General features: G+C 32.0%; 2 protein-coding genes and 1 long non-coding RNA gene across 5 annotated transcripts; all 3 read left to right on the forward strand.

Moving 5' to 3' along the window:
• Positions 1 to 2,358: 2,358 nt before the first annotated feature.
• LOC146918085 (uncharacterized) lies at positions 2,359 to 6,703 on the forward strand. The gene is made up of 6 exons (XM_085721992.1): positions 2,359 to 2,472; positions 3,977 to 4,059; positions 4,418 to 4,468; positions 4,845 to 4,955; positions 5,782 to 6,040; positions 6,283 to 6,703. The coding sequence occupies exons 1-6, from the start codon at positions 2,359 to 2,361 to the stop codon at positions 6,385 to 6,387; spliced, it is 723 nt and encodes a 240-aa protein (XP_085578118.1). The 3' UTR covers positions 6,388 to 6,703.
• On the forward strand, positions 6,305 to 14,905 carry LOC146918086 (uncharacterized). 3 transcript variants are annotated; one of them, XM_085719752.1, is made up of 7 exons: positions 6,305 to 6,339; positions 8,424 to 8,492; positions 10,267 to 11,136; positions 11,223 to 11,358; positions 13,297 to 13,572; positions 13,658 to 13,765; positions 14,272 to 14,905. In XM_085719752.1, the coding sequence occupies exons 3-7, from the start codon at positions 10,271 to 10,273 to the stop codon at positions 14,719 to 14,721; spliced, it is 1,836 nt and encodes a 611-aa protein (XP_085575878.1). In that variant the 5' UTR covers positions 6,305 to 6,339; positions 8,424 to 8,492; positions 10,267 to 10,270; the 3' UTR covers positions 14,722 to 14,905. The 3 variants fall into 3 exon arrangements, with proteins under 3 accessions (XP_085575878.1, XP_085575877.1, XP_085575879.1); XM_085719751.1 differs by lacking the exon at positions 6,305 to 6,339 and adding an exon at positions 7,080 to 7,382; XM_085719753.1 differs by lacking the exon at positions 6,305 to 6,339 and adding an exon at positions 7,080 to 7,382 and having other exon boundaries at positions 10,271 to 11,136.
• A 3,689-nt stretch (positions 14,906 to 18,594) lies between these two features.
• LOC146918087 (uncharacterized) lies at positions 18,595 to 22,356 on the forward strand. The gene is made up of 4 exons (XR_015015973.1): positions 18,595 to 19,129; positions 19,161 to 20,397; positions 20,485 to 21,766; positions 21,854 to 22,356. It is a non-coding gene; the product is annotated as an uncharacterized LOC146918087 (long non-coding RNA).
• Positions 22,357 to 25,482: the final 3,126 nt, after the last annotated feature.

Genomic DNA, 25,482 nt, shown 5'->3' on the forward strand with positions numbered 1-25,482 from the left:
AACCCTTTATTTAATGAAGAAAACTAATAAATGAAATCAAGTCGTATAAAATAAAGTTTATCCTCACATTCATATTGCAAATACATACCTTGGAATCACACTTAAACATGTATCGACTATAAAATTGTTACATTATACTTTAAAATTTTTTGTTACATTGTATGGACTTCCTTTTCTTTATAAAGAAAACAATGACATGATTTGATTGACCGATTTGAGCTTATTTACGAGCAAAAAGCATTTATGAGATTATTCAAGAGGACTTATAGAAACACTTATGATGTATTAATAAGTTGTTTTTAGCTTATTTCCATAAGCTCTACATGACAACTTATAAAAATAGCTTATAACTTCTATGAAAACAGTTGACTTTATTTTATCGTTTGTTATAAAAAATAGCATATGGATAAGAACTTATAAGTATAATTGCTTAATTAAGCTTTTTATACAAACAGGTCCCTACTCCCTAGTCCAACCTCTTATATTAGTCTGTTGTATTTTTTAGTGCAGTAACTACTTTTCTTCAAAGTGGTAAATTGCCGAGTTTTTTTCCCCTTCACTGGTCCTCTAGTAATTCTTTTGAGATACTTCTTTCAAATTTCCTATACATTTTCCTGAGTACTAACATGACATCTCCAAACACATTGATAATTTCTCTGTCATATCGTTCGAACGCAAGTGGCAATGTTTGAACGCAGGGAAACCATTGTCATGAATAAACACTACTAGAAAACTCAGATTTAGCGACGGAAATTTGTGAGGAGATATATTCCGTCGCAAACTGTGACGGATTTTGTGAGGGTTTTACCAATTATACTATTAGCGACGGATTTGTTGACGGAATAGCCCGTCGCTAAATTTCTGTCACAAATTCCGTCAGTGATTTGAATGGATCAGATTTTGTGAGGGGATTAGCGACGGTATAATTCCATATCTAAATATTCCGTCACCGATTCCGTCGCAATTCCGTCGCAAAATCTCCTAAAGCTTAGTGACGTCCTTTAATTCCGTCACAAAGAGACACTCGCGTTTTTTACATTAAATGAAGCAAAATACATAATTAAAATTTTTATGTTTATGGGTGAGCTGTTTATGGGTGAGCTGAGACACGAACCAAGGACCTTCAACACATGGAAAGAAAAGGCGTTTTACCACCAGGCCATGATGACTCTTTTGATATTTTATTTTATTCAAATTGTATTCTTAGTATGTTATCACATATTTTTTTTAAAATCCTTCCTAACAAACACGTGAATTCCTCCTCCATCATTTATTAATTTTTCCCTTTTCTTCTGAGTGTGTGATTTGGTTTGGTGGTGGTGAAAATTGATTTTGATAGATGGTTTAAAAAATTTTCAAAAAAAATCTATTTTTTCCTTTAAAAAAATCACTTTTTTCATTTTTAAGTGTTTGTTTTAGATTTTTAGAAAAATCATTTTATCAAAAAAATCTATTTTGATCCTAAAATGAAAAGCTATTAAGATTAACTTTTCTCAAAATCTATTTTTTTTAAGAACAATGAGGTAACACATGTACAAGTTAAAACTCATTTTTTTTAAATGGATTTTTATGGATAGCAGATAAACAAAAATAACTTTTGATTTTTTTTTTGAAAATCTCCAAAAAAAATTAACACAATCTTTTTTTTAAAGCTGAAACAAACGCACCCAGAATTGAGTTTGAGAGAATTGATTTTGGTTAAAAGTGATTTAGACGTGAATTAATTTATGTTTGGATACGCTTACTTAAAATTGATTCTTACAAGTTGATGTTCTTTGGACAGTATGAATCAAAATTGATTTTAAATGATTTAAGTTTATTTATATTTGGATACACTTACTTAAAATTGATTCTTACAAGTTGATGTTCTTTGGATAGTATGAATCAAAATTGATTTTAAATGTGTAATGACCAAATTATCTTTTTAATTCTATTTAAAAGTAAATATCTATTCACATTAGATAATTATTTCAACTTATTATATATTGATTTTATTGTTTCAAAAATTCATTTTAAAATAATATAAATTTATAAGAGTTATTTTTAATATTTTTTTTATCAATTGGGTAATTTTGGAGGTACCACTCTTATACCACCCTTACTTGTCAATTATAATAATAAAAAATTCTACCTAATACATATGACATGTAATTTCAAAAAGAAAATGTAATTTAAAAAAAATGTAATTTCAAAAAGAAAACAAAAAATGAATGGAACGTTCTCTCTCTCTCTCTTCTCATTGAGAGTCACGTCTCTCTCTCTCCTATCCCTGTTCCGTTTATCCAACTTCACCGGCGAGAAGATTTCCTCCTCCATTTTTGTCGACGTCGTCGTCCACTTACTGAGTGGTTATCCAGCATGCCGATCTCCTCCCACATCTTTGTCTTTGTCGTCGTTGCCGCACTCTCACCATCGTTGTCCTTAAATCAATCTCTCCACTTCCTCTCAATCGGTGATGCTTCACCCTTGAAGGTGAGTTATTTCTTGTTTTTGTCTCTTCAACATCTGGTCTGGTTGTTTGCATTTAAGGTTATTTGTCACATGATTGTTTACATCTACGGTTATTTGCATTTAAAGTTATTTGAGTTTTATTTCCATCTTGTGTGTTGGTGAAAATGCAGTAGCAGCATCAAGCAGAAGCAAAACTGCACAGAATCTGATTATTTGTGTTTACATGTGTTCAATTAGAGCTAGGTCTTGTTTGATTATAATCACATATGGGTTTGATGGGTCAAGGTTTTAGTGTTAGGACTGATGATCCATCAATTCAATGTTTATGTTAAGAGGATATAAAACCTTGGTGTTTTCAGAGAGAAATGGCTGTAAGAGTTTAGAAGCTTATTGTAGTAAGATTGATGTGTATTGGGATCTTTCTTCATCTTGATTTTGTGTTGGACATGAACCATTCGAGGGTTTTTTTGTAGGAGTAGTTGTTGATAAACAAATGGTTCTTTCTTCAGCAAAATATGGGGTTTTTTACCTTATTATGTTGAAGTACTTGCCGATCTTTGATTTTTAATGTATTTGAACTTGTTATTGAATGGGTCATGATGAGTATATAATGGCCCTTAAAACTTCATTTTGCTCTTGTATATGTATGATTATGTTCCCATAGTTTAGTTCTTGAACAAGGGATATTTTCTATAGTTCTAATGATCAAGTACTCTTTCTAGTATAATCTGAAGTTTTAAAATATAGGTGTACCTTTGATTTTATTTTTACTTTGAAGTTTCTTTGATTTCATTGCTGCTGCTTTAAATTGGAATAAGCGTAAGTTTCCTGTGTTTTCCTAGATTATTGATATTATTTCTACTAGTCTATTTTGTCTATAGATTTTTACTACTCATTTTTAATAAACAATTTTTTTGAAAATATAAGGCATAGGTAGAAAATCAAAATGGCTACAATAAGATTATTCAAATGACACTTTTAACATTTTGTGAAGAACACCCCCTTATACTCACTACAACATGATGGTGTGAGTTGAGTGAAAAAATGGAAGGGTGGAAATTGTAAGGTGTATGAGTTGAGTGACTATGGTTAGAAAGGCTCCTATAAATGAAAATGAAACAAGCCAGTCCATTATAGAACCAATCCATTATATACATTCAATGTTATGTTTAGAAAGGCTCCTATAAATGAAAATGAAACATTATTGGAGCATTATCACTTGTGTTGTATATTTTAATCTTGATTCATTTGGTGAAATATATCCTGGTTACTAAGTTTTGCACCACCATGTGTCAAAAAAAAAAGTGGCATTATGTGTTATTTAATTGGATACATGTGTTACTAAGTTTTGCACCACCCGTGCATAAAAATGAATCTCTTCTAAAATAGACCTTCAATATTACTTGCCTTTCTCTCTCGGACTGTCATAGTGTTCTGACAGCTATGTCCTTAATATCATAGTTGTTTTCGAACCACTGCAGGTGGTACTTTTGCCTTGTACTCCTTGATTTGTCGTCATGCTAAGGTGAGTCTTCTCCCCAATCAGTTACCATCAGATGCCCGTATATCAAGCTTTAGGCTAAAGGTACAATCCCCCGAGCTTGAAAGGTCGTTAAAAATCAAGGAAAGACTCTAGTCTTCTCTGACTCTGAAGAAGACGCTACTGATATGTGTGCTTGCTGGTAATACTATGGTGATCGCTAACGGTGTTGTAACACCAACAATGTCAGGTTATTATCTGCTATTACTTTATTTCGCCAAAAACTGCTATTACTTTATGTATTTTTGAAATTTATTTGGACTTTCTTTGGTCATGTGTTTGGAATGATACTCATAACATACCTGTAATGATATCTTGTTACACATGTTCATGGACAACCAGTGTTTTCATCACCATTTGACTGCTGTTTAGTTTTTTTTCTTTTGTTTATAACAATTCTCACTTTCTATCTTTGTCTTGCTGCAGTATTGTCATCTGTTGGTGGTTTAAAAGTTGGGATAGATTCAATCAAGCAAGGTATTACATTAACCTATAAATCAACTATTATCTGTAACCTGGGCCGGTCCAAGGCAGTAGTGAAATGAGGGAAAAAAAGGAGAAGCCTTTTGTGAAGTTGGACAGGCTGGTTTGGCAAAAAAAGGAGAAGATTAAAAAAAGTATAGTTTCAGTTAATCTTTCTTATTCCTTAGACAGACAGTGTCACTGCCTCGTTGACACTAATGTTTAATCATTTTTCTGTTCATTTCTGTTTCATTCTTTTCAGTGATTACTTTTAATTATCGTGTTAAATAATGATTACCAAAAAATGTGTATTAATCTAATCTAGTGCATGTGTTAAATGTTAATATTCAAAATCATGTTTGTAACGTTTTCGGCGATTCGTGTGATTCAGGTGTTTAGTCCATTACTTCGCAACGATTTCAAGGTTTCCGCTGAAGAAATTGAGATCGGAATTATTAAACCAAGTGCTTCTATTGCTAACCTTCACATTCAACTTTTGTAGGTATCTTTTCGCTCTTGTTTTCAATACTTGTGTTTTGTTTTGTTAAGCTATTGATTGATTTGATTGAACAATCAATTTCCTTTCTTTAATAGGAAAATTTAGTTGTTAGTATGTTACGTTAGTAGTCATGATTTCAATCTCGAACCTCCATCTTCAACTCTTAAGTGTCCCAGTTCAACCACTTGAGCTGCGCCTTGAAGGCAAGGAACCTATCTTCTAACATGGTCAAGGAAACAACAACATCCAAGCCTTTTCCCACTAGGTGGGGTTGGCTATATATATATATATATATATATATCACTTGACATCACAAAGTCCTGTCATATATCAAGTCTAAAGATAAACAATTTTCCTTTAAATTTCTCTCATTGGTTTGACCGATAGATATCCTATAGTCTTTCTCTACCTTTAACTGTTGGGTAATCTTCAATCGTGTTAACTTTCTTTATTAGTGCTTTAACATGGTCAAGAAAATATAAGTTTTTATACTATAAACTTGAAATGTATACCACACTTTGCTACTGCTGATATACTTTTATATATGTCAACTATGAAGCATTGACACGGACACCGGACACGACACCAACATTGTAACACTGACACTATAATAATTTGAGAAAATGATATAATTGAATGTAATCAATGTATCGGTGTCGTGGCCGACACTGACACGTGTTAGGTGCTACATTGTATTTCAATGCTCTTTCTTTATTATAAGAAAACCACAAGTTATTTAATGTTGAAGGAATCTACACCTCACTGTCCTAGTTGTTCTATCAGTGTAATGTATTGAGCAGGGTGAACTGATTGGTTTTGCTTAATGCAGTTTGATGTTTGGACCGGATCTATGTGGTACACAAACAAAGAAGCTCCATGTTATATTGTCATACCAGGGGCAGAATTATCCTATTAGAAAGGATCTGGAGTGTGAAACTGACAAATTAACTCATTTCTATACATTCATTATGAGGCCTGATGCCTCCTATAGTGTCCTTGTTGATAATCGAGAAAGAGATTCTGGTAGCATGTACACAGATTGGGACATCCTTCCTCCAAGAAAAATCAAGGATGTCAAAGCGAAAAAAGTAATACTTCTTAATTAGTGTTAGTCGGTTGGCTAGTATTCGTGTATTTTCCTTATTTAAATGTTACAATGCTGAGATTCAAGTGCAATGTTATTAGTTATTGCAGTCCGGATCTCAAAGGTCATGTGTTCAGAAACAACTCAAACATTATATAGGAGTTTTTAGTTGAGATAAGAGATGTTTTGCTTCTTTTTGTTTATCTTCTTTCACGTGAAACCTTTTTTTTTCTTTCTCTATTGCAGCCAGCAGATTGGGTTGATAGAGAGTACATTGAGAACCCTGATGATGTCAAACCAGAGGTATTTGTTGTCACCTTTGCCTTTTTTATTGTTCACATGTGCATGTAAAACCTTAATGGCCACCTTTAAGAATTATACCGTGGTATGGATAACTTTCATGTTCATATGAGCGAAAGATAATATATGCTGCAACTAACCAGCCTTCAGCAATATATTTTTATTTTTATTTTTTTGTATACAAATTGCTCTATTTTCAACAAATATATATAAAATTAGAAACCTGGTTAGAGGCACTTTCATTAATTATTCTTTTGAAGTTTTGTCGGGGATCATAAATGGTGTCAAACTTTTGTAGAGTTTAATTGAAAATAGATTATAGTCCTAAAAGTAGTATATTACAGTAAGGATGGAGCATCAAATTCACAGTTTTAGTGAAATCTGTAAATTTAACTTGTTACCTATTAACTGAACTCCTCGTTTGTTATCCATCTTCGAAGAAAAAAAATCTCTTTTTAAAGCAAAATAATCACTTATATATCAGTTTCTTATAAAAAAAATTACTTTTTTTAAAACAAAGAGAGAATCTAAAAGAAAAACCTAACAAATGCTTAAAATCATAAGCATTTTTTCAGTAGCTTATTAGAAAACTACGTAGACAAGAAATTAGCCAAAGAGGCTCCTTTACACAATAAACCAAATCTAAATCAAAGAGGTGGTAAATACGTAAAACAGATTTAAGGCGATATGACGAAAAGTAAATTTCACCAACTATAGAAAAGCAAAGTTATGGCTAAGCAATATGTAATTCTCAAAAAGAAGATAAACTAATGCAATACTAAACATAAAATGTTTTTATGTTGTACTAGACAATAGACAATGTCATTGATTCAAAGTTGGAAACTTTGATTCAAAGTTACTCTTTATTTCAAATCTAAAATCAAAATAAAATGGGTTTCAATAAAATTTAGGAAGAAGTTTTCTTAACATCTTCCTAATCACAGGTTGAAACTCGTGTTGGGAAGATTCTTCTTCTTCTGGAAATTTGTTCAAATCAAATTCGCAATCTGCTTCATCGTTTAAATCAAAATCCCATAACTCTCTTGGTAAATTCTTTTCTTCTTCGTTGCCATTTTTTTCTTGTATCTTCTTAAACACAGCTTCAACCATATCTTGAAAATTTTTCAACTCAAATTGATACTCTTCCTCGGTTAAATCATGATCCATTAGAACTCTTGATGAAACTTCTCCTTCTTCGTTGCAAATTTTTTCTTGTATCTTGTCGAATGAATCTTCAACTATTTCTCCTTCTCCTTCACTTTTTTCAAACGAATCTTCCACTCTTTCTTCTTTTTGAATATTCATAGAGTCTTTTACTTTTGCCATCAGATTTGTTATTCTAATTTGCACTTAAATTTTTAACAACATTACAGTCTTATTTATATAATTTCTACTCTCGCTATTATATGTAACAAAAGTTTGTTATAAAATCCCTCAAAAAAAAAAGTTTGTTATAAAAAAAAAAAACTTGGATTTTTCAGATACGACGGTTTCATTATTGTAGGTAACAAATTACGTTAATCTTTTAACAATAATATAACAAATATAAAATTTATTCAAAAAACAATAATAACAAATATAATAAAAATCCTTTATTCAAAAATATATAATAATTTATTTTATCTTTTCAATAAACACAAACAATAGAACATTCTTGCTCCCAATCATCTACTGTGATAGATTATTATTATTATTATTATTATTATTATTATTATTATTATTATTATTATTATTATTATTATTATTATTATTATTATTATTATTATTATTATATAAATAACAAAACACCACTTTCTCCCTCGCATGGTTCATCGTTCATTCTTATTATAACAAACAGATACATAACAAAACTCAGTTTTTCCTCATTCACCCATCAACCAGCAATCGCTCATACCAAAATCCATTCATTCTTCATCAATCTAACTCCCAAACAGGTCCCCCAATCGGTTCCTAATCTAATTTCCCCTCTCAAATTTCCAAATTCATTTGCCCTAAATCTTCACTTCATCAATCTAATTCCCAAAACCTTCAATCATCAGTTCACTTTGATCAGATTATCGCTAATCTTACTTTGCTGCTGCAAACAGGTTCCTAAATCCTTCACTTTGCTCGGGCCGTTGCTCACTTAGCTCATCTCACTTGGCTGCTGCAAACAGGTTCCAAACTCTTTCTCCTTCTCTTGTTTTTATGTTGTAAACTATGCTAACTGAATTGGGTATGCACAATTTGAATGCCTATATGTTAAGGTTCTGATTTGGGCTGTTTTATAGATTTATATGTTTTAGTTAGTGAAGATTTTTTGGTCTGTCTTTTACAGTTGAATCCCCTTTTTGTGTTGTTTGCTTCATGGTTAATTTTTTTTTTTTGTAATTAGTAATTAGGGAGAACAAATTTTGGATAGATAATTTTGTTTTTCTTTTTGTTTGTTTGCTTCGAACTAGTGTATTGAATTTGGATGGTTAATTTTATTTTTTTTAATTATTAATTAGGGAGAACAAATTTTGGATAGATAATTTTATTTTTGTTTTGAGTTTAATTAGAATACTGACAGTGAAAAAAAAAATTCACGGTCAACAAATTAAAATAATTTTTAAGTGCTATAAAAAGGAAAAATCAAATAAAATCTAGACTAATAAATGTCAAATCCCATGTTTCTTCATTTACATGTTTGATTAAATCTCCTTTCAACTTTTAGAACACTACTGCCCTCCTCAAATCTCAAATTGATATATTCATCCTTTGCAAGACGATGTTTTATTAATTCCTAAAATTGACATATTCATTCTCGCATCTGAAATTGAAAAAGTTAAATAATATTTCCAACTCAGAATTGTCTGTGCATAAAGTTTAAACCTAAATTGCAGACTTTCATTGTTTAAATCAACATTATAATTACATTACATAGGGGATTTTGTAGAATAAAAGAGGTTAAAAATGAAAATCGGGTGCCATGGAGCAAAATTGTTTGAACAGAGCCTCTATCACAACTTGACCATTACCAAATTTTTTGAACTTTCACCATACAACTATACCAGCTAAACGCAAGGTTTGTTTCTCAATGATTTTGTTTACTGGGGCATAGGGGTTTTAGGCTAATAAGAAAAGTGGGATATGACATTTATTAGTTTAGATTTTATTTGATTTTTCCTTTTTCAATACTTAAGCTTATGTGTCTTTAAAGAGTAATTTTTAATTGGTTGACAGTGTAAAGTTTCTTTACACCGTCAGTGTATTCTAATTAAACTCTTTTGTTTTTGTTTTTAATGAGTAATTGGGAGAACGGTTGGTCTTTTTTTTCATAGTATTTTTACTATGCTTTAGGTTATGTTCTTTGACATAGAACACTGTCCATGATTAGTTTCACAGAGAGACAAATTTATTTGGCCTTTCTGTGATTAGTCTTTATAAGAAGGAGACATAAGCAAAATCTTAGTTTCCCGTAAGTTCTTAACACTTGATATTAAATTATCAAGTGATAATATTAAATTATCAAGTGATATACTGTCCATGACTAATATTGTAGTGATGTGTAAATAATGCATCAGCAATGGAAGTGCCTGATAATAGAAAGTGGATGGATAACCGTACTGATCCTAATCAGGAAGTTACTAAAGAATTTAAAATCGGAGTTCTTGAATTTGTTGAGTATGCTTTGGAACATGATAAAGATAACATTGGAGGAGGGAGTATTAGATGCCCTTGTCTTTAGAAGAAGGAGAACAATATGACTAGTCTTTTTTCTATTGTTATGTTAAATTTTTTCAACCAATCCTTATGTGTGATTCTTATGCATATTAATGGAAAATGCTAATTGTGCTTAAGTTTTAATTTTGTGTGCCTTTTAACTTGTTTATGCCCATGTCTAATTTTGTGTGCCTTTTAACTTTTTTTATGTACAATAGTTAATTACCTAGTTTTATATGTATATAGATAGATGGAAGACAATGATATTACAAGGGGCAGTGGAAGAGGTGTTGGTATAAGCAGCAACAAAGTTAAGGGAAATGGGGGAGGTAAGCATAAAACTACTTTGTCACATTCTTCTAGATTTCAAGCAGCTAGGCCTGCAGACACCCAACAATCCCTATCTACAAAGCAACCTACACATCGTCCCATATCTCAAACACATACAAACTTCCCACCTTTCCTCTCTACTTCAAGTCCACAAATGTCTACTGTCCATGCTCCCACTTCTCAAATACCTACAAATACCCAACAACCCCACTCTACAAGGAAACTTACACATCATCTTACATCTAAAACACCTTCAAATATCCAACAATCCCTATCTACAAAGCAACCTACACATCATCCCATATCTCAAACACATACAAACTTCCCACCTTTCCTCTCTACTTCAAGTCCACAAATGTCTACTGTTCATGCTCCCACTTCTAAAATACCTACAAATACCCAACAACCCCACTCTACAAGGAAACCTACACATCATCTTAAATCTAACACACCTTCAAATATCCAACTTCCACAACCTACAAGGCAACCGAAACATCATCCCATATCTCAAACAAATTTCCCACCTTTCCTCTCTACTCCAAGTCCACAAATGTCTACAATTCATGCTCCCACCTCTCAAATACCTACAAATATTCAATCTCCCCACTCTACTCCTAGTCCACCACATCTTTCTAATACACATAGCCCGCCACATTTACCATATGATGTTGTATCTGGTGGTGATCCACATGCATCATCATCATCATGTGATGATTCATATCCGATAGCTGGGAGTACAGATCCTACTGATAGGCGTATATGGATCCGTCCGGGACCAGAGTTAACGTAAGATTTTTTATAATATTTTCCGTTTAATTCTATAATAACTTGTATCCTTGTATTTTACTACTTGTTTAATTTTGTTTTTATAGGTTTGAGCCCGCTGTTCAGCCCCCACGTGCCATTACAAAGATTATGAAACGTCTGTTTCAAGGGACTTGGGCAACTTATACAGAGTTAAGGAAAAATGACAAGGATCTTGCGGACTTGTGGTATAAGGAGTTTCAGGTACTGTCCTTCTCTTCCTCCAACTTATGTTTATTGTCCTCGTTGTTAGATTTGTCGCTCAGTCCATTTGTTATTTGGAATTGTCGGTTGAAGTTATCTTAGTCCATTTTTTATTTGGAATTGCTGGTATATATTCTATTCCACCGCACTGCCTACCATCATTTTTGGCTCCCTCCCAACTTTGGAGGGTATGGATTGGAATCTGTTACTAGTCTCTTATCAAAATTATAACATGAAAAGTTAGACCAATTAACATATATATAACCCTATGGTGATGTTGTTTTCTGATTGGCACTAACTATAGCTTCTCCAGTGGAGCACCACCCTTTTCTTAATCTCTTTTTTACATGAAATCAAGGAAATTATATGCACTTAACTACCATCCTTAATAAGTGTGAAAAAAAAGTACTTCTACTTATACTTGATTATGAAGTGAGTACATGATTCCCTTATTATAGAATTCTATTGCATCCATTTTGTGACAAACTCCCAATAGAATCGTAACTACTAACTTCTTCGGTCAAACTTCAATTAAACTTTGAAACAGTAGCCATATCTTATTGAATCTTGTTGTGTTTGAAGGTTCACAGACATCTAGTCGTAATTTATGATTTTTTTATTTTTTCTTTTTTTGACTTTTTATACTAGTACAGATGAGAACACTGCAAATGTAGATACACAATAACATTTTAATATGTCTAAAATAATTGATGCTTACTTTTCAAATGCTAGACTATAGCCATGTCATGTGCTATAATTTTTTAGAATTCAGTTTATCAATGTGTCCATGTCCTTTTGCACCCATGTCCCATCTTGTATACATGCTTTCAAGGTGTCTGGCCACTGGCACCACACTCCACTATTAACTATTATGTTTTATACAAATCCTTGGTGTTTGCTTTCTGATTGGGTTATCAAGAACTTACAATGCCTTTTTATGAACTTTGAAGTAACGAGTACCATTTTAAATTTGTAAAATCTACTTCTTTTGAGATTACTAGATGATCATGATGGTATTAACGTGAAAGTTCTTGATTTCACAATTTCTTTGGCTCTCATTTTTCATCAATATAGGATTTAATGTTAATTTAGTCCAAAATCTGTTAAGATCTTATGTGTCATCTACTTGTGTCTCTGCATGCTAGGTATTAAAATTGTATTTGCTTCTTGGCTTTATTTGTTTGTTTGTGTTGGTCTACTGGAATATAATGCATTTACCGTTCAATGTTTTGTCCTAGATGGTAATCTGATTATGATTGAAATGCAATTGCTGAATCTATAAACAGTAGACATTTTTCATTCTAATGTAGACATTGAAGAACTCTTTCGGTATGATGTTCTTGTATAGAATTTTATATGTATACGTTTGAAAATGTATAACATCTTCAAACGAGCACCATCATATGATTTTTTTTGGCAATGAAGTAGAAAATACATAGTTGATGTAGTGTCCTGCAGTAGCCATAATAAACATGCAAGTTATAATTTAGGATACCAATGGAAATATAATTCCAAGAACATTGAAACATAACTTCTGATAGTTATTATGTATAGCAGCTTTTTCGAATTTTTGGAAGGCATGTGATCAATGTGGAAGCCTAAAGAACACGACAATTGCTCTTTCCGTCTTTGAAATTGATCCTTTTTTCAACTGTCGTCGGTACTTTTCTAATTGTTCAACTGACTTTAATAGTGTCCAGCGGTGGTTAACTGTTGCTGGGTCAATGGCAGTTGGAGAAAAAACAATTTCAAAAGTGAAAAGAGCGATTTTTAATGAACATACCTGATAGAGCAGAGCTAATAAAACATAATAAATCAATAGAAACAAGAGAATAGTGGTGAATATTAATAACTCACAAAAGAGTTACAAGTTCCAGAGCAAAGTTCCTAGTTTGATGTCCGGTTTATCCTATATTAATTGCATTGCTTGTATTGCAGAGGATATATAAGTGGCTTCCTGAGCATGATCAAGACATAAAGAAGACTTATGATCATAAGGCATCTGATGGGTACCAAAATACTATGTATCGGGTACGAAGAGGAATAGACAAAGGCGAATGGATCCCTGCTGTATTGCGTGAAAAATTGGAACAAAATTGGGAAGATAGTAAATGGAAGGACAAGGCAGCAGTTAATAAGCGAAATAGAAGATCCTCTAATGGTCCAATGCACACTTGTGGGTCAATTCCAACAATTGAACATTCTAAAAGATTAGTAAGTAAACAAATTATATATATTTGCAGTAAAGCATAGTGATTTAAATTAATAATAATATTAATCTATTTATTTTGTACTGTAGAAAACTGACTCAAACATGACTCCAAGTTGTTGGGAAGTGTATCTAAAGACACACAAAATGAAAGGTGATCCATCAAAGTGGGTATCCTCCAAATCTGAAATGGTTGCGGTAAGTTACAATTCAATGATATTATCATTTCCAGCACTTTGTCAAATGAACATAAAAACAATTGAAAATTTTCTAAAATTAGTTATATCCTTTTGTGGACTTGGTATGCTGGTGGAAAGTCAAGGTAATTGGAAAAACTTTAAAATTAGTATTTATAATTGTCCTCATGTGTATTGATGCATGCTGCTACACTATAACTCTGCCATCATGTGCTATAATTGTTTTTGGTTATCTAATCATGCATATTGTTGTATGTTACATGCTTTTGTGCCATAATTTTTAATGTTATGCATGCTTATTATTGTTCATCAGGTTCTGACATCTGAACATGATAATCTTATGTTTCTTCACTTGGAAAGAAGTCATGATAACTTAGTTATTAGTTAAAAGCTAGTTTTAATTTGTTTAACTTGTTATTGGTTGGTTTATATATGAATTTAATTGTAGTAATTAATTTAATTTCATATTTTTATACGTAAGAATCAAGACAAACTCTAATTTTGTAGGATGAATATGAAAGACGGATTTTTGAAAGGAACTCGCAACAAACAGAGGGGGATGATGTGTCTAATGACCATCAGTCAGACAACTTCATCTTCTTGGACGTAGTTGGAGGAGTCGACAAGAAAGGACGCATATATGGTTTGGGGACAGAGGCAGGAAAATACAAGCCTTCTTCATCCAGGTCATCGGACGGCATCTCACCATCTGAATATGAGCATATGAGGACTGCAATATCTAAAATGTCAGCTGAAAACATGGAACTCAAGGAGCGGTTGAAGACTAACGAGGAATTGATTCGTGCATCACAGGAGGAGTCACGTTTAGCTCGAGAGCAGTCACAACAATCACAAGAGGATTCGCGATTGCTCCGAGAGCAGTTGCAGAAATTCATGGAGTCTTTTACACCAGGCCATTTTCATCTACCTCCTTATCAACCTCATCGTTCGAGTTAGGATCAACATCTGTGTCCACTTACTTGATTATTTATCATATTATTGAGAATTTTATTATAACTTTTAATTTAAAGTAAATGTTCTAATACTATTTAGTAATTTCATCGTTCGAGTTAGGATCTACACCTGTCTCCACTTACTTGATTATTTATCATATTATTGAGAATTTTATTATAACTTTTAATTTAAAGTAAATGTTCTAATATTATTTAGTAATTATTTCAATATATTTTCATGCAAAGGTTTTTTTATCAAATATTAATGTGATTTTTATCATATCTTATCATATTAATGTATTTTATATTGTCATTTTTCATCACCTTTTTTTATATTCCAAAAGTATTTTGACAAGAAATTGAGAAATTTCCTAATCTAATTTTTAGGGAAAAAAAAAAATTCCTATTTGCGACGGAATTTTAAGGAGTCGCAAATTTTGTCTAGCCCAGTAGCGTCCGTCAGCATGCGACGCTAGTGAAATTTCCAGAAATTTTACGACGGAAGTTTTCTCTCAGCTATTTGCAACGGTTTTATCCCTCAGAATTTTGTGACGGATAACTAAAACGTCGGTAATTTGTGACGGAAAACTGGGTGACACACGTTCATTTTATGAAAGGTTTAGCGTCGGATTTTTGGAGTTTGCGACCATTTGTCATCCATCGCAATGCGTGACGGAATTAATATTCCCTCGCTAATGTTTTCCGACCCCCATTATTACGACGGATTTCTGCTGCGTCGCAAAATCCGTCAGAAAACCGTTTGCTACGGATTTTTGACTGCTTTGCGACGGAAAACGGCCGTCGCTAAATCCGGGTTTTCTAGTAGTGAAACCAGCAACATGAGAGAACATAACTTTAATTAGTACACTTAATCCTTAATGTGAAATCCAAGAGAAAAAAAGGAAAAAAGTGAAGAACTGGTTACCAATATACTGCACTACATAGAGGAATAACCAAACCGAAGTAGCTTCCAATTACTGCACTACATAGAGGGAAACAATATCTGAAATTTTGTTTTGTGAAGTTAGTTCTTGAGTTTAATTATGGAACCGTACTTTAGCAAAAAAAATTTTTTTTTTTAGAGAAGTACTTAAGCAAATGTTAAATATGTTTTTAATCCCAAAAAATATAATTTTTTTATTGCCTATAAAATTTAATCAAATTTGTAGTCCATAACTGACACACCCAGAAGTGTAGGCTAGCAAACGCTAAACAAGATTTTAAAAAAAAAAAGTTTGCAAACCACAAACATGTGAAAATAGGGTTCCAGAATTCATCAGAATTTGAGAAAACTCTCTAAAATTTTGTTGAATGAATAAACCGTCTCTTTGTCTACAACTGAAGTGTTTAAATACTAAGGAAACATTAATGGGCCGAAAATCCAAAACAGAAAATAAAACAGAAATTATTAAAATTGGGCTAAAATAATAAAATCTAATTTTCGGTCTTCAGATGAACTCAGAAAAAGACCATACGTCATGGCAGAGCATCATATACCACTTGTGGGTAATTCCCTTTCCATAAAGATATATTAATAGCCATTCTGACATCGAATGCAAACCTACACTATTTCCGTCGAACCCTTCTTAGCAACTTTGTCTTCAATACGTGCAACTGGCCCTCCTACATCAGTCTCCTTCACCTCTGAAGAACTCGACCCCAAGTTCTCATTCTAATAAAGAGATTCATCTGCATGATATTCATAGATGTCTTCCAAATTGAAAATTTTAACTCTCCCGCGTTTATCAACAACATTGTCCATCGACATTTATCCCTCATGGGAGGCAAATCGTTTGATAGCTCACCTGCGATCAACTCTTTGAAATCTCCTAGGATCTCTAACACTTCTTCTGGAATTGACACTTCCTCCTTCACAACACTCATCAACCATTTGCTCACCACTGGACATAAACATTAAGTTTCCTTAACAACCTCATCAAGTTCCTTCTCATCTTGCATCATTACCAAGAAATTAGACTTCTTTTCTCTTAGGCTCTTATCAAAGTGTAAAACAGGAGCCATAGCAATCTTATGTGTACCCCATGTAAACATCGTCGCATTATCTCGTCCCTGATAAGTAATATAGTTATCAAACTACCAAAGTCTATCAAGTAAAATATGACAGACATCCATATAAAGAATATCACGAAGTACCTCTTCTCTATAAGGTTTTCTGATGGAGATAGGAGCTCTGCAGAATAGTGTTACTCGAACCTAGGATCCCTTGCTGACCCAACTTCGTAATTTTATATAAACTAAAAACTTATTTAACTTTGTTTTAAAAAATAGACAAAAACAATATTGGTGATACAAGAAAAAAGAGTGGTAGGTCTATTTCATATGAAATGTGGAGAAGCATCGGTAATAATTGGTTAAATCTTCTGTAAAGGATAGAAGCAGGATATTTGAAGAAAGACTCTTGTAAAATGATTTCTGGTATTTGTGGTCCTTTCCTAAAAATAAATTCAAAGAGATTGTTATAAGTATAGTAATTTATTTGTAAGATAATCAAGCCATTATCATCTTACTAAGTATAAAATGAACTAGTATTAGCATTAACTTAATTCATAAGCTAGTCATAAGATAATATTTTGTGCATGTTTAGAATCATGATATTAATAAGTGTGATTTTTTTAATATTACAATGGCACATTGTGATTTCACTAATCCAAACATACATTGGTTTTTGTCAAGTGACTATTTCATATAAATTATTTGTGTTATTCAGTCCTTCACTTTTCCAAAAATAAAACTTGCATAGTAATGTAGTATGTATGACAGGTTTTTATGCAATACATATGTTGCTAAAAATTGAGAGGAGATCTAGTACCATAATTATAACAATCCATTCATAGGTACAAATTGGAATTTGATGTTAAGAAAATTAGATACCATTTGAACATATATGCAATAGTGGACCATATTTATAGTATAAGCATGATGGTAATGAAAATATGACAACTCATAGTCACTAAATTTTAATCCATATAGCTGTTATCACAAGCAAACATGCAGTTGATTCATTTATGTTCCTCCATAACAATGTATCTGCCACTGAAAGTGAAGTCCCCAATTTAGTAGAATCAATTAATGAAAACTCAAAATTCGCAATTCATTAAGGTTTCTGCTCATTAGTACTAGTTGGTAAAGTGAAAAAGAAATTAATATTTGATATTTCTAACACACTCATAATGGATTATACACTATATAAAGTTTAACTATTGATATTATTTACTTTAGAGGAACTACCAAAACACTAAGAAGAGAGAAAAGAAATTATTAATCCCATTTGCATTATTAGTGTCTGAGTATGACTCATAGTTAGTGATACGTTGGGAGTAGTAGTGAAGTCCCTCACGGTACCATTCAAGTGTAGCGGTTTAATTTAATCCAAGAGTAGTGTTAACAACATCTCTTTTGAATATTCTCTAATACTTACTCTTTTATTGGTTTAAAACATTGTGGGTCTACACATTGAAAATAAAACCCGCACAGTGATTGATATTGTCTCAAAAAGGACTAAATTGCTATTTTGAAAATTTAAATGACAAAATTCACCGATGCTTACAAAGTTATACAATTTTAAGTATTAAAATTTTAATTTGGTCACTTTAAAAATTCATGTTATTCTTCCACCTCCTTTCATGTTAAAAGCTCCCTTCAACCTCTCTTCACCTACTCTACTAAGTACAAGTTAAATTGAATCATCCATTCACATTTATTTTTCCTTTCAGCCTCTCTTCACCTACTCTACTTAGTACTTACCACCTCCCTTCACATTTTTGTTTTTTTTTATAAACAATCTCCCTTCACATTAAATGTATCTATATATAGCTCTCTTCATCTACTCTATTAACACAAAGTTACCTTCAAATTCCTTTCACACTATAAAATTTCTATTCAACGTTTCTTTAACTATAAACTCCTTCAATCTCGCTCTTCTAATAACTTCTCCTACAAACAAGCTACCTTCATTATATCTCTCGATCAGTTCACTCTAGTTGCTCATTTCATTTCAGATGTCATATATCTGGATTGAGACACTTCTTCTTATTCTATCTTCAATATTGATTGACCCTTCTTTTAACAAAATGATTATAATATAAATATTGACACAACAATGACATGCGACTATATTATGAATACATGATATATACCAATAATCCTTTCGAAATTGTTTACGGTTCATGGCCCTGGCCACCTAACTTCAGACTAATTGGCCAAATAGGGTTGAGAGAAGTTTGATGGCCAGAGGCCGTGAATCGTAAACTTTTTCAAAAATGTATCATACATGATTTTGATCACCAAACTTCAAAATAATTGGCTACACAAGCCTCATAAAAGTTTGATGACCGCAATCAATGTGTGCAAACATACTCTGCAAGGTTATTAGTAGCGTCATGTATTCAGTTGTGGGCCATACTGTGCAAACATACTCTGAAGGTTGAGCCAATAATCACTTATATTGGAACTTCCTATTGATGCCAAGATTAAAGGTTTAAAAATGAATGTTATATTTTAGTTGAATCGATCAAATTTAAATTTTTATCTCACTTGTTAGCATCATAAAAAAGCTATAACATGGTTGACTCCATTGGACTATATATAAGTGGGAAACCTATTCTTTTATTTTTTTTTCTTTTAAAAACTTGTTTTTCTTATAATTGAGGACTTAACATCATTTTTTCTGCATTGCACTTAGGTAATTGGTTTCACATACACATCTCTTTTTGCGGTTCTTTGTATTATTTCTCTTGAATTAGTAGGTTGAATAATTGTCTAGTGACGGTAGATAGTTCCTTTCTATTTATAAGAATTTATACTAATTGTTTGTATAAATTTAGTTATATTGAAGTCATTGGGTTGTATAAACAATCTTTTTTTTTTTTTGTTAAGTATTGTAAAATATCCAAACTTGTATGCAAATTTTTCGAGGGAGTATTAGACATGACAAGAAGCATTTTCTGTGATTCTTATTTTGACTTCTTTGCAATTTTATGATTTTTGTACTTTCGGTTTTTTGTATGTTTGATCATTTGTTGAAAATCTATATGGAAATTGGTGAATGATATATTTAACCATTGTTCCTGCTATATCTAAATAATTTACATTATGTTCCTATGTGGCCGGCCTCATACGAAATCTTTGTTATCCATTCAAAGTTGACTACAAGGTAAGAACTCTTTTATCTAATGCTGCATATTAATTGACTTATTCCTTATCATCTACTGCATTGGAATTGATTTATATTTATAGTTATACTTGTTTTCATTATTTAGCTATATTTTTGGCAGTAACATCTTAATTTACTTTCTTATCTTGAACTATATATGTTTGATAGTTGGATAAAAACATTGATGTACTTGGATAATAGATTTATTTATTAGGTTCTTATATGAAATTTTAGTCTCACAAACATGTTTCTGTCCTTTCATAATTTAGTATATGTTGCTTATGTTCAATAAAACTATTATTACTTTAACTAATTAAAAAGATACTCTCAATATTATATTTGTGACAGCCATAGCCGGAAGCCATGGCAAGGGTTCATTAATGTGTAAAATCAACACTGTTGATTGAAAACTAACACTATCTTTTCAAGCAAGTCAATATTGATTTGGATTAATTTCTTAGATTTTAGGCAGAGAAACTTATGCTGGAGATAGAGGAAAACAAAGAGGTAATTTTCTTTAGGTCATATGTTATCATTTGAAGTATAAACTTGTTGGCTTTAGATTACTAACTGTAGTTTAACTTGGAATTGCAGTATCTCCATATTTAGGGCTTGGATGCATTTAATAAAGCAAGAAAGATTTGCAGCTTGGAGATTTTTGTTGCTTCAACTGAAGTTAGTATATCTTAAAGCATCAAGTATCACGAATTATGAGAAGTTACGTTGCAATGGTAGCAAGTATGAGTAAGAAATCGCATGTTAGTGGAAACAAAAACATATTGAGCAACATAAACATCATATGTTCTTAGACAAACAGGCTCCCTATAAACATGATTCCCTAATCACGAAGTCAAGCTATCGTTGGTCGTTCGATCAAGATAAGATGGTGCAGATTCAATCTCAGTACTTTGAATTATTAAATAAAAATTGAAATTTTTCGTTTTTTAAAATAGCCTGATCTTAATTGAACAGACACTAATGTTTCAGGTTGTGTGAGTGTGTGGAATCCAGATTCTACATTTTGGGAGCAAGTCTTCCATAGTCACAAGACTAGGAACACAAGTTTAAACACACTCACATAAAAGCAAAATATAAAGTTAACCTTATCATTACTTTTTAAATAATCAAAAGAATATGATGTGGAATTTATATTTTGTGAGTGTGCCTAGAAGAATTGTATTTGGGTTTGTGACTATCTAAGAATAATCCGATTTTTCTTGCTTGCCACTTTCAACTTTCAAACTTCATGGATTATTCTTGGCTTAATTAATGATTTGGTCCCTTAAGTTATTTGTTGGTTACATTTTGGTCCCATAAGTTATTAACATTACAATTTGGTCGCTTAAGTTATTTGTTGGTTACATTTTGGTCCCATAAGTTATTAACGTTACAATTTGGTCCCTTAACTCACTTTTTGGTTTCGTTTTGGTCCCTTAACTTATTTTTTGGTTTCGTTTTGATCCCTTAACTCTAATAACATAAAGGACCAGAGTGGTTGACGGAGGAAGAGTTAAGGCATCAAAACGAAATTTTAGTCATAAAGGACCAGAGTGGTTGACGTTACTTGGATAATAGATTTATTTATTAGGTTCTTATATGAAATTTTAGTCTCACAAACTTGTTTCTGTGCTTTCATAATTTAGTATATGTTGCTTGTGTTCGATAAAACTATTATTACTTAAACTGATTAAAAGAATACTCTCTATATTTGTGTCAGCCATAGCCAGAAGCCATGGCAAGGGTTCATTAATGTGTAAAATCAACACTGTTGATTGAAAACTAACACTATCTTTTCAAGCAAGTCAATATTGATTTGGATTAATTTCTTAGATTTTAGGCAGAGAAACTTATGCTGGAGATAGAGGAAAACAAAGAGGTAATTTTCTTTAGGTCATACGTTATCATTTGAAGTATAAACTTGTTGGCTTTAGATTACTAACTGTAGTTTAACTTGGAATTGCAGTATCTCCCTATTAACAAAGCAAGAGAGGTTTGCTGTTAGGAGATTTATGTTGCTTCAAGTGATGTTGGTATATGTTATAGTATTAAGTATTAAGAAGTTTATTTCAAAGTATTAAGTAGTTGATGGAAACAAACGAGGAACATAAAGTATTTAGCGAAGAAAAAAGTTTATAGTATTTAAGTATTAAAAAGTTTATCAATTTTAAGTCCTTTGATTGTATTTTTATTTTTTTTAAAAAAGTTAGGGACTAAAAATGGTAAAAAAATTATAGGGACTAAACTTGAAAAATTTATAATTCTATAGGAACTAAAAGAGGAATGCTAGCAACACTCTTTTTTGAGCACTCTTTTTAACACTCACTCTTTTATTGAGTGAGTGCTAGAGAGAGTGCTCAAAAGAGAGTGCTGCTAGCATTCCTCGAACTAAAAACATTTTTAAGCTTTTAATGAAAAAAAAAAATGGTGATACCATAAGAAAGAGTGGTAGATCTATTCTACATGAAATGTGGAGAAGCATGGGTAATAATTGGTTAAGTCTTTTGTAGAGGATGAAAGCAAGATCTTTGAAGAAATACTCTTGTAAAATACTTTCTGGTATCTGAGAACCTTTCCTGAATATATATATATATATATATATATATATATATATATATATATATATATATATATATATATTTGAAGAGAATGTAAAAAAACTATACATCATTTGTAAAGAGAACCAAGCCAATATCTTGTCTAATAGTAAAAGAAAATTGAAATGTTACTAATGTTTGGTTTATTTTAAGATGTGTAAACTTTAAGAAAATTACCTTACTAGTGAACTAAAACATTAGCATTCATTTGATTCATAAGCAAGTTATAAGACATTTTGTGCATTTTGAAATCAAGATACAATGTGATTTTGTTTTTTTTTTTTTTTTGAGAAATACAATGTGATTTTGTTAACGTTCTAAAGTGTAATTTTTGCCAAAATTACAAATCACACACTTGTTGTCATTATAATTATGCTAAAATTACCGTGTTATACGGTGTGTTTTATCTTGGTTTTCGGGTGTCAAACATTGATTACGTTTGAACCTTTTTAACCGGTGATATCTTATTTTTTCTTGGGAAGGGAGAAAGTAAGCAAAACCCTTGAGAATCGAGGTCCGGGAGTTGTTTTCGCTACGGGAAGGTGTTAGGCACCCATAACGACTATAATATCCTATAGGAACCGTCTTTACTTTCTACGCGCGCGCTTTATTTTTAAATGCTATTTGGAAAATGATATTTACACCTAAAAGTTTGCTATGTGAAGAATTGGAGGGAGAGGAAAGTGTTTGAATTTTTATTTTATTTGAATTGAAGGAATTTTGTTCCTTGCCTACGTACCCTTTTAAGGGATCAAATCCACCGTAGTTCTCTTCCAAAAATGTTTTTGTTTTTGTTGGTTGATTTTAAGTTTGAAAATTGGAATTTTGAAGAATGGGGATTGAGAGGCCTTAAAGGCATAAGATTGAAAAAAGTGAGGTGGAATTAGTTATTTTGCAAAATGAAAGTCAAAGTATGATTAAAATTCATTAAAATTTGATTAAGAAAATAAAAGAGAATACAATGGGATTTTGGATCCCAAGGTTTATTATGAAAAAAAGATTTGAGGTTTTTCTAAGTGTAAAGCCTAAGCATTCATCTAAACATACAATCCTAAACATACATCTAAACATGCATATCCTAGCCATACATCTAAAAATATCTATGTGATGTGTGTGCATGTGTCGGTGCTTGTGTCGGTGTACATCATTAGAGTCCATTGTCCTTATTACATCATGCCCTAGTTTACATGCTATGGTCTTGCAAGAAATTAGATTGCATGAAAGTAAAATACAAGAACTCCTAAGTGTTACATTCTAAGTCTTGGTAAAATTTAAATGTCCAAGAAGTAAAGTGAAGGAGGAGATGAAGTATGGAATGCTCATGATGTATGAAATATGAAGTAGAATGGTTAGTGAAATTAAGGCACAAAATGATAGAAAGATAGGCATGGATATACTAAACAAAGAATAGTAAAAATGACAAGAATAAAAGTGTCAAAATGTAGTAAAAATTCACCATAACCTCTCAATAAGTACATGACCTATAATTTTCTTATTATGGTAGTTTTCAAAGAGTTTTATTGTAGCCATAATATGGGAATTATAGGAATATACTCAAGCCAAAAGGTATGATACATTTTTTAGACACATTTGACACTTTGTTTTCACAAGACTTGCAAAACAAGAAACTATAACAAATCAATCATACAACAGTGGAGTGAACATAACAAAACAGTGGCAAACACATCTTAAAATCACATATTAAGTACCCATATCATGCATCAATATATCATGATCAAAATCATAGCAAAATTCCTCGAAAATTATCAAGAAAAGTAAGCAAGTAACAAGAATTAATACACATATTTTTTATCAAATTTTATTATGAAAAAAATATTATAAAAACACCAAGAAAATTATCAAGAACTCATAGAAAATTATTTGGAATTTTTGCACAAAATTTTGACATGCAGAAGGTGTAAAAAGCAAAGTCCAGTACTGAAATAGCAAGATCAAGGCAAAAAACGAAAATCCAGTAAAAACATAAGTCCAGGCCCAAAACCTAAAAGACCTGGAGCACAGAGAACGAACACAGCCGTTGGATTGATCCAATTGGATCAAACCTTTGATCCAATGGCCAGGATGCCAAACCAAACTAACCAAGGCTGAACCAGACCGGTTCAATCACCTATATAAAGGCTGATGGACCGGTCCAACTCATTTTCACTACTCGTTTCTCTCTCTTCTCTCTTTCTAGTGAGAGAAGCTCTCACTTCTCTCTTCTCCAACGTTCATCCTCCACCGCCGGTTTCTGGAATGAAACGGCTGGAGACGATGAAGATTCGTCGGAATCTTCATTGTCACCGCCGTGAATTCCAGATTCCGGCGACACTCAAATTTCTCCGATCTGTTTGGATCTAAACTCTAACTTGTGCTATTTTTCATGCTGATTATGAATCTGAACTTGATTTTGTGGAATAAACGGTGAATCATCCTAGATCTACATGTTAGGGTTTCGACTCTGAACTTTTTCAATCTTTTTCAAACTTTTTCGAAAGGACGAGTCTTAAAGCTTGTTGATCTATTCAGTTTCACCGTTTATTTTTGATTTCGAACCTTCGATGATGATTTAAAGTGAAAAACGAGAAGGTTCTTTGAATATACCTGTTGAAAATTGGAGATTCGAGCCAAAAGAAAGAGGAGAAAGATATTGAAGCTTCTTCTTCGTCTCTGAGGTATATTTTGATAGAAACTCCGAAAATAAATCGAAGTTTCTTCGTCTTCTCACTCTTCGTCTCTGTGATTTCACTGGTTCTTTCTTCGATTCCTCTTCTTCTCACCTCTTCGTCTCTGTGATCACACTGGTTCGTCCTATGGATGATAAAGTGTTGGAATTGCAGAGGCTTTTGTTCGATGATGAAGATTCGTTCCGAATCTCTGAGAACGACGAAACAAAACTACTTTTTAAATCGAACTGTTTTTTTTGCTACGTAGTTGTTGAATTTGAGCTTCGTATGGTGAAATTGATAAGGATTTGTGACTGAATTGGTGTGAATTT

This window comes from Medicago sativa, chromosome 6, assembly GCF_051527215.1.
Source record: "Medicago sativa cultivar Bolivia chromosome 6, Bolivia_mono, whole genome shotgun sequence".
NCBI lineage: Eukaryota > Viridiplantae > Streptophyta > Magnoliopsida > Fabales > Fabaceae > Medicago > Medicago sativa.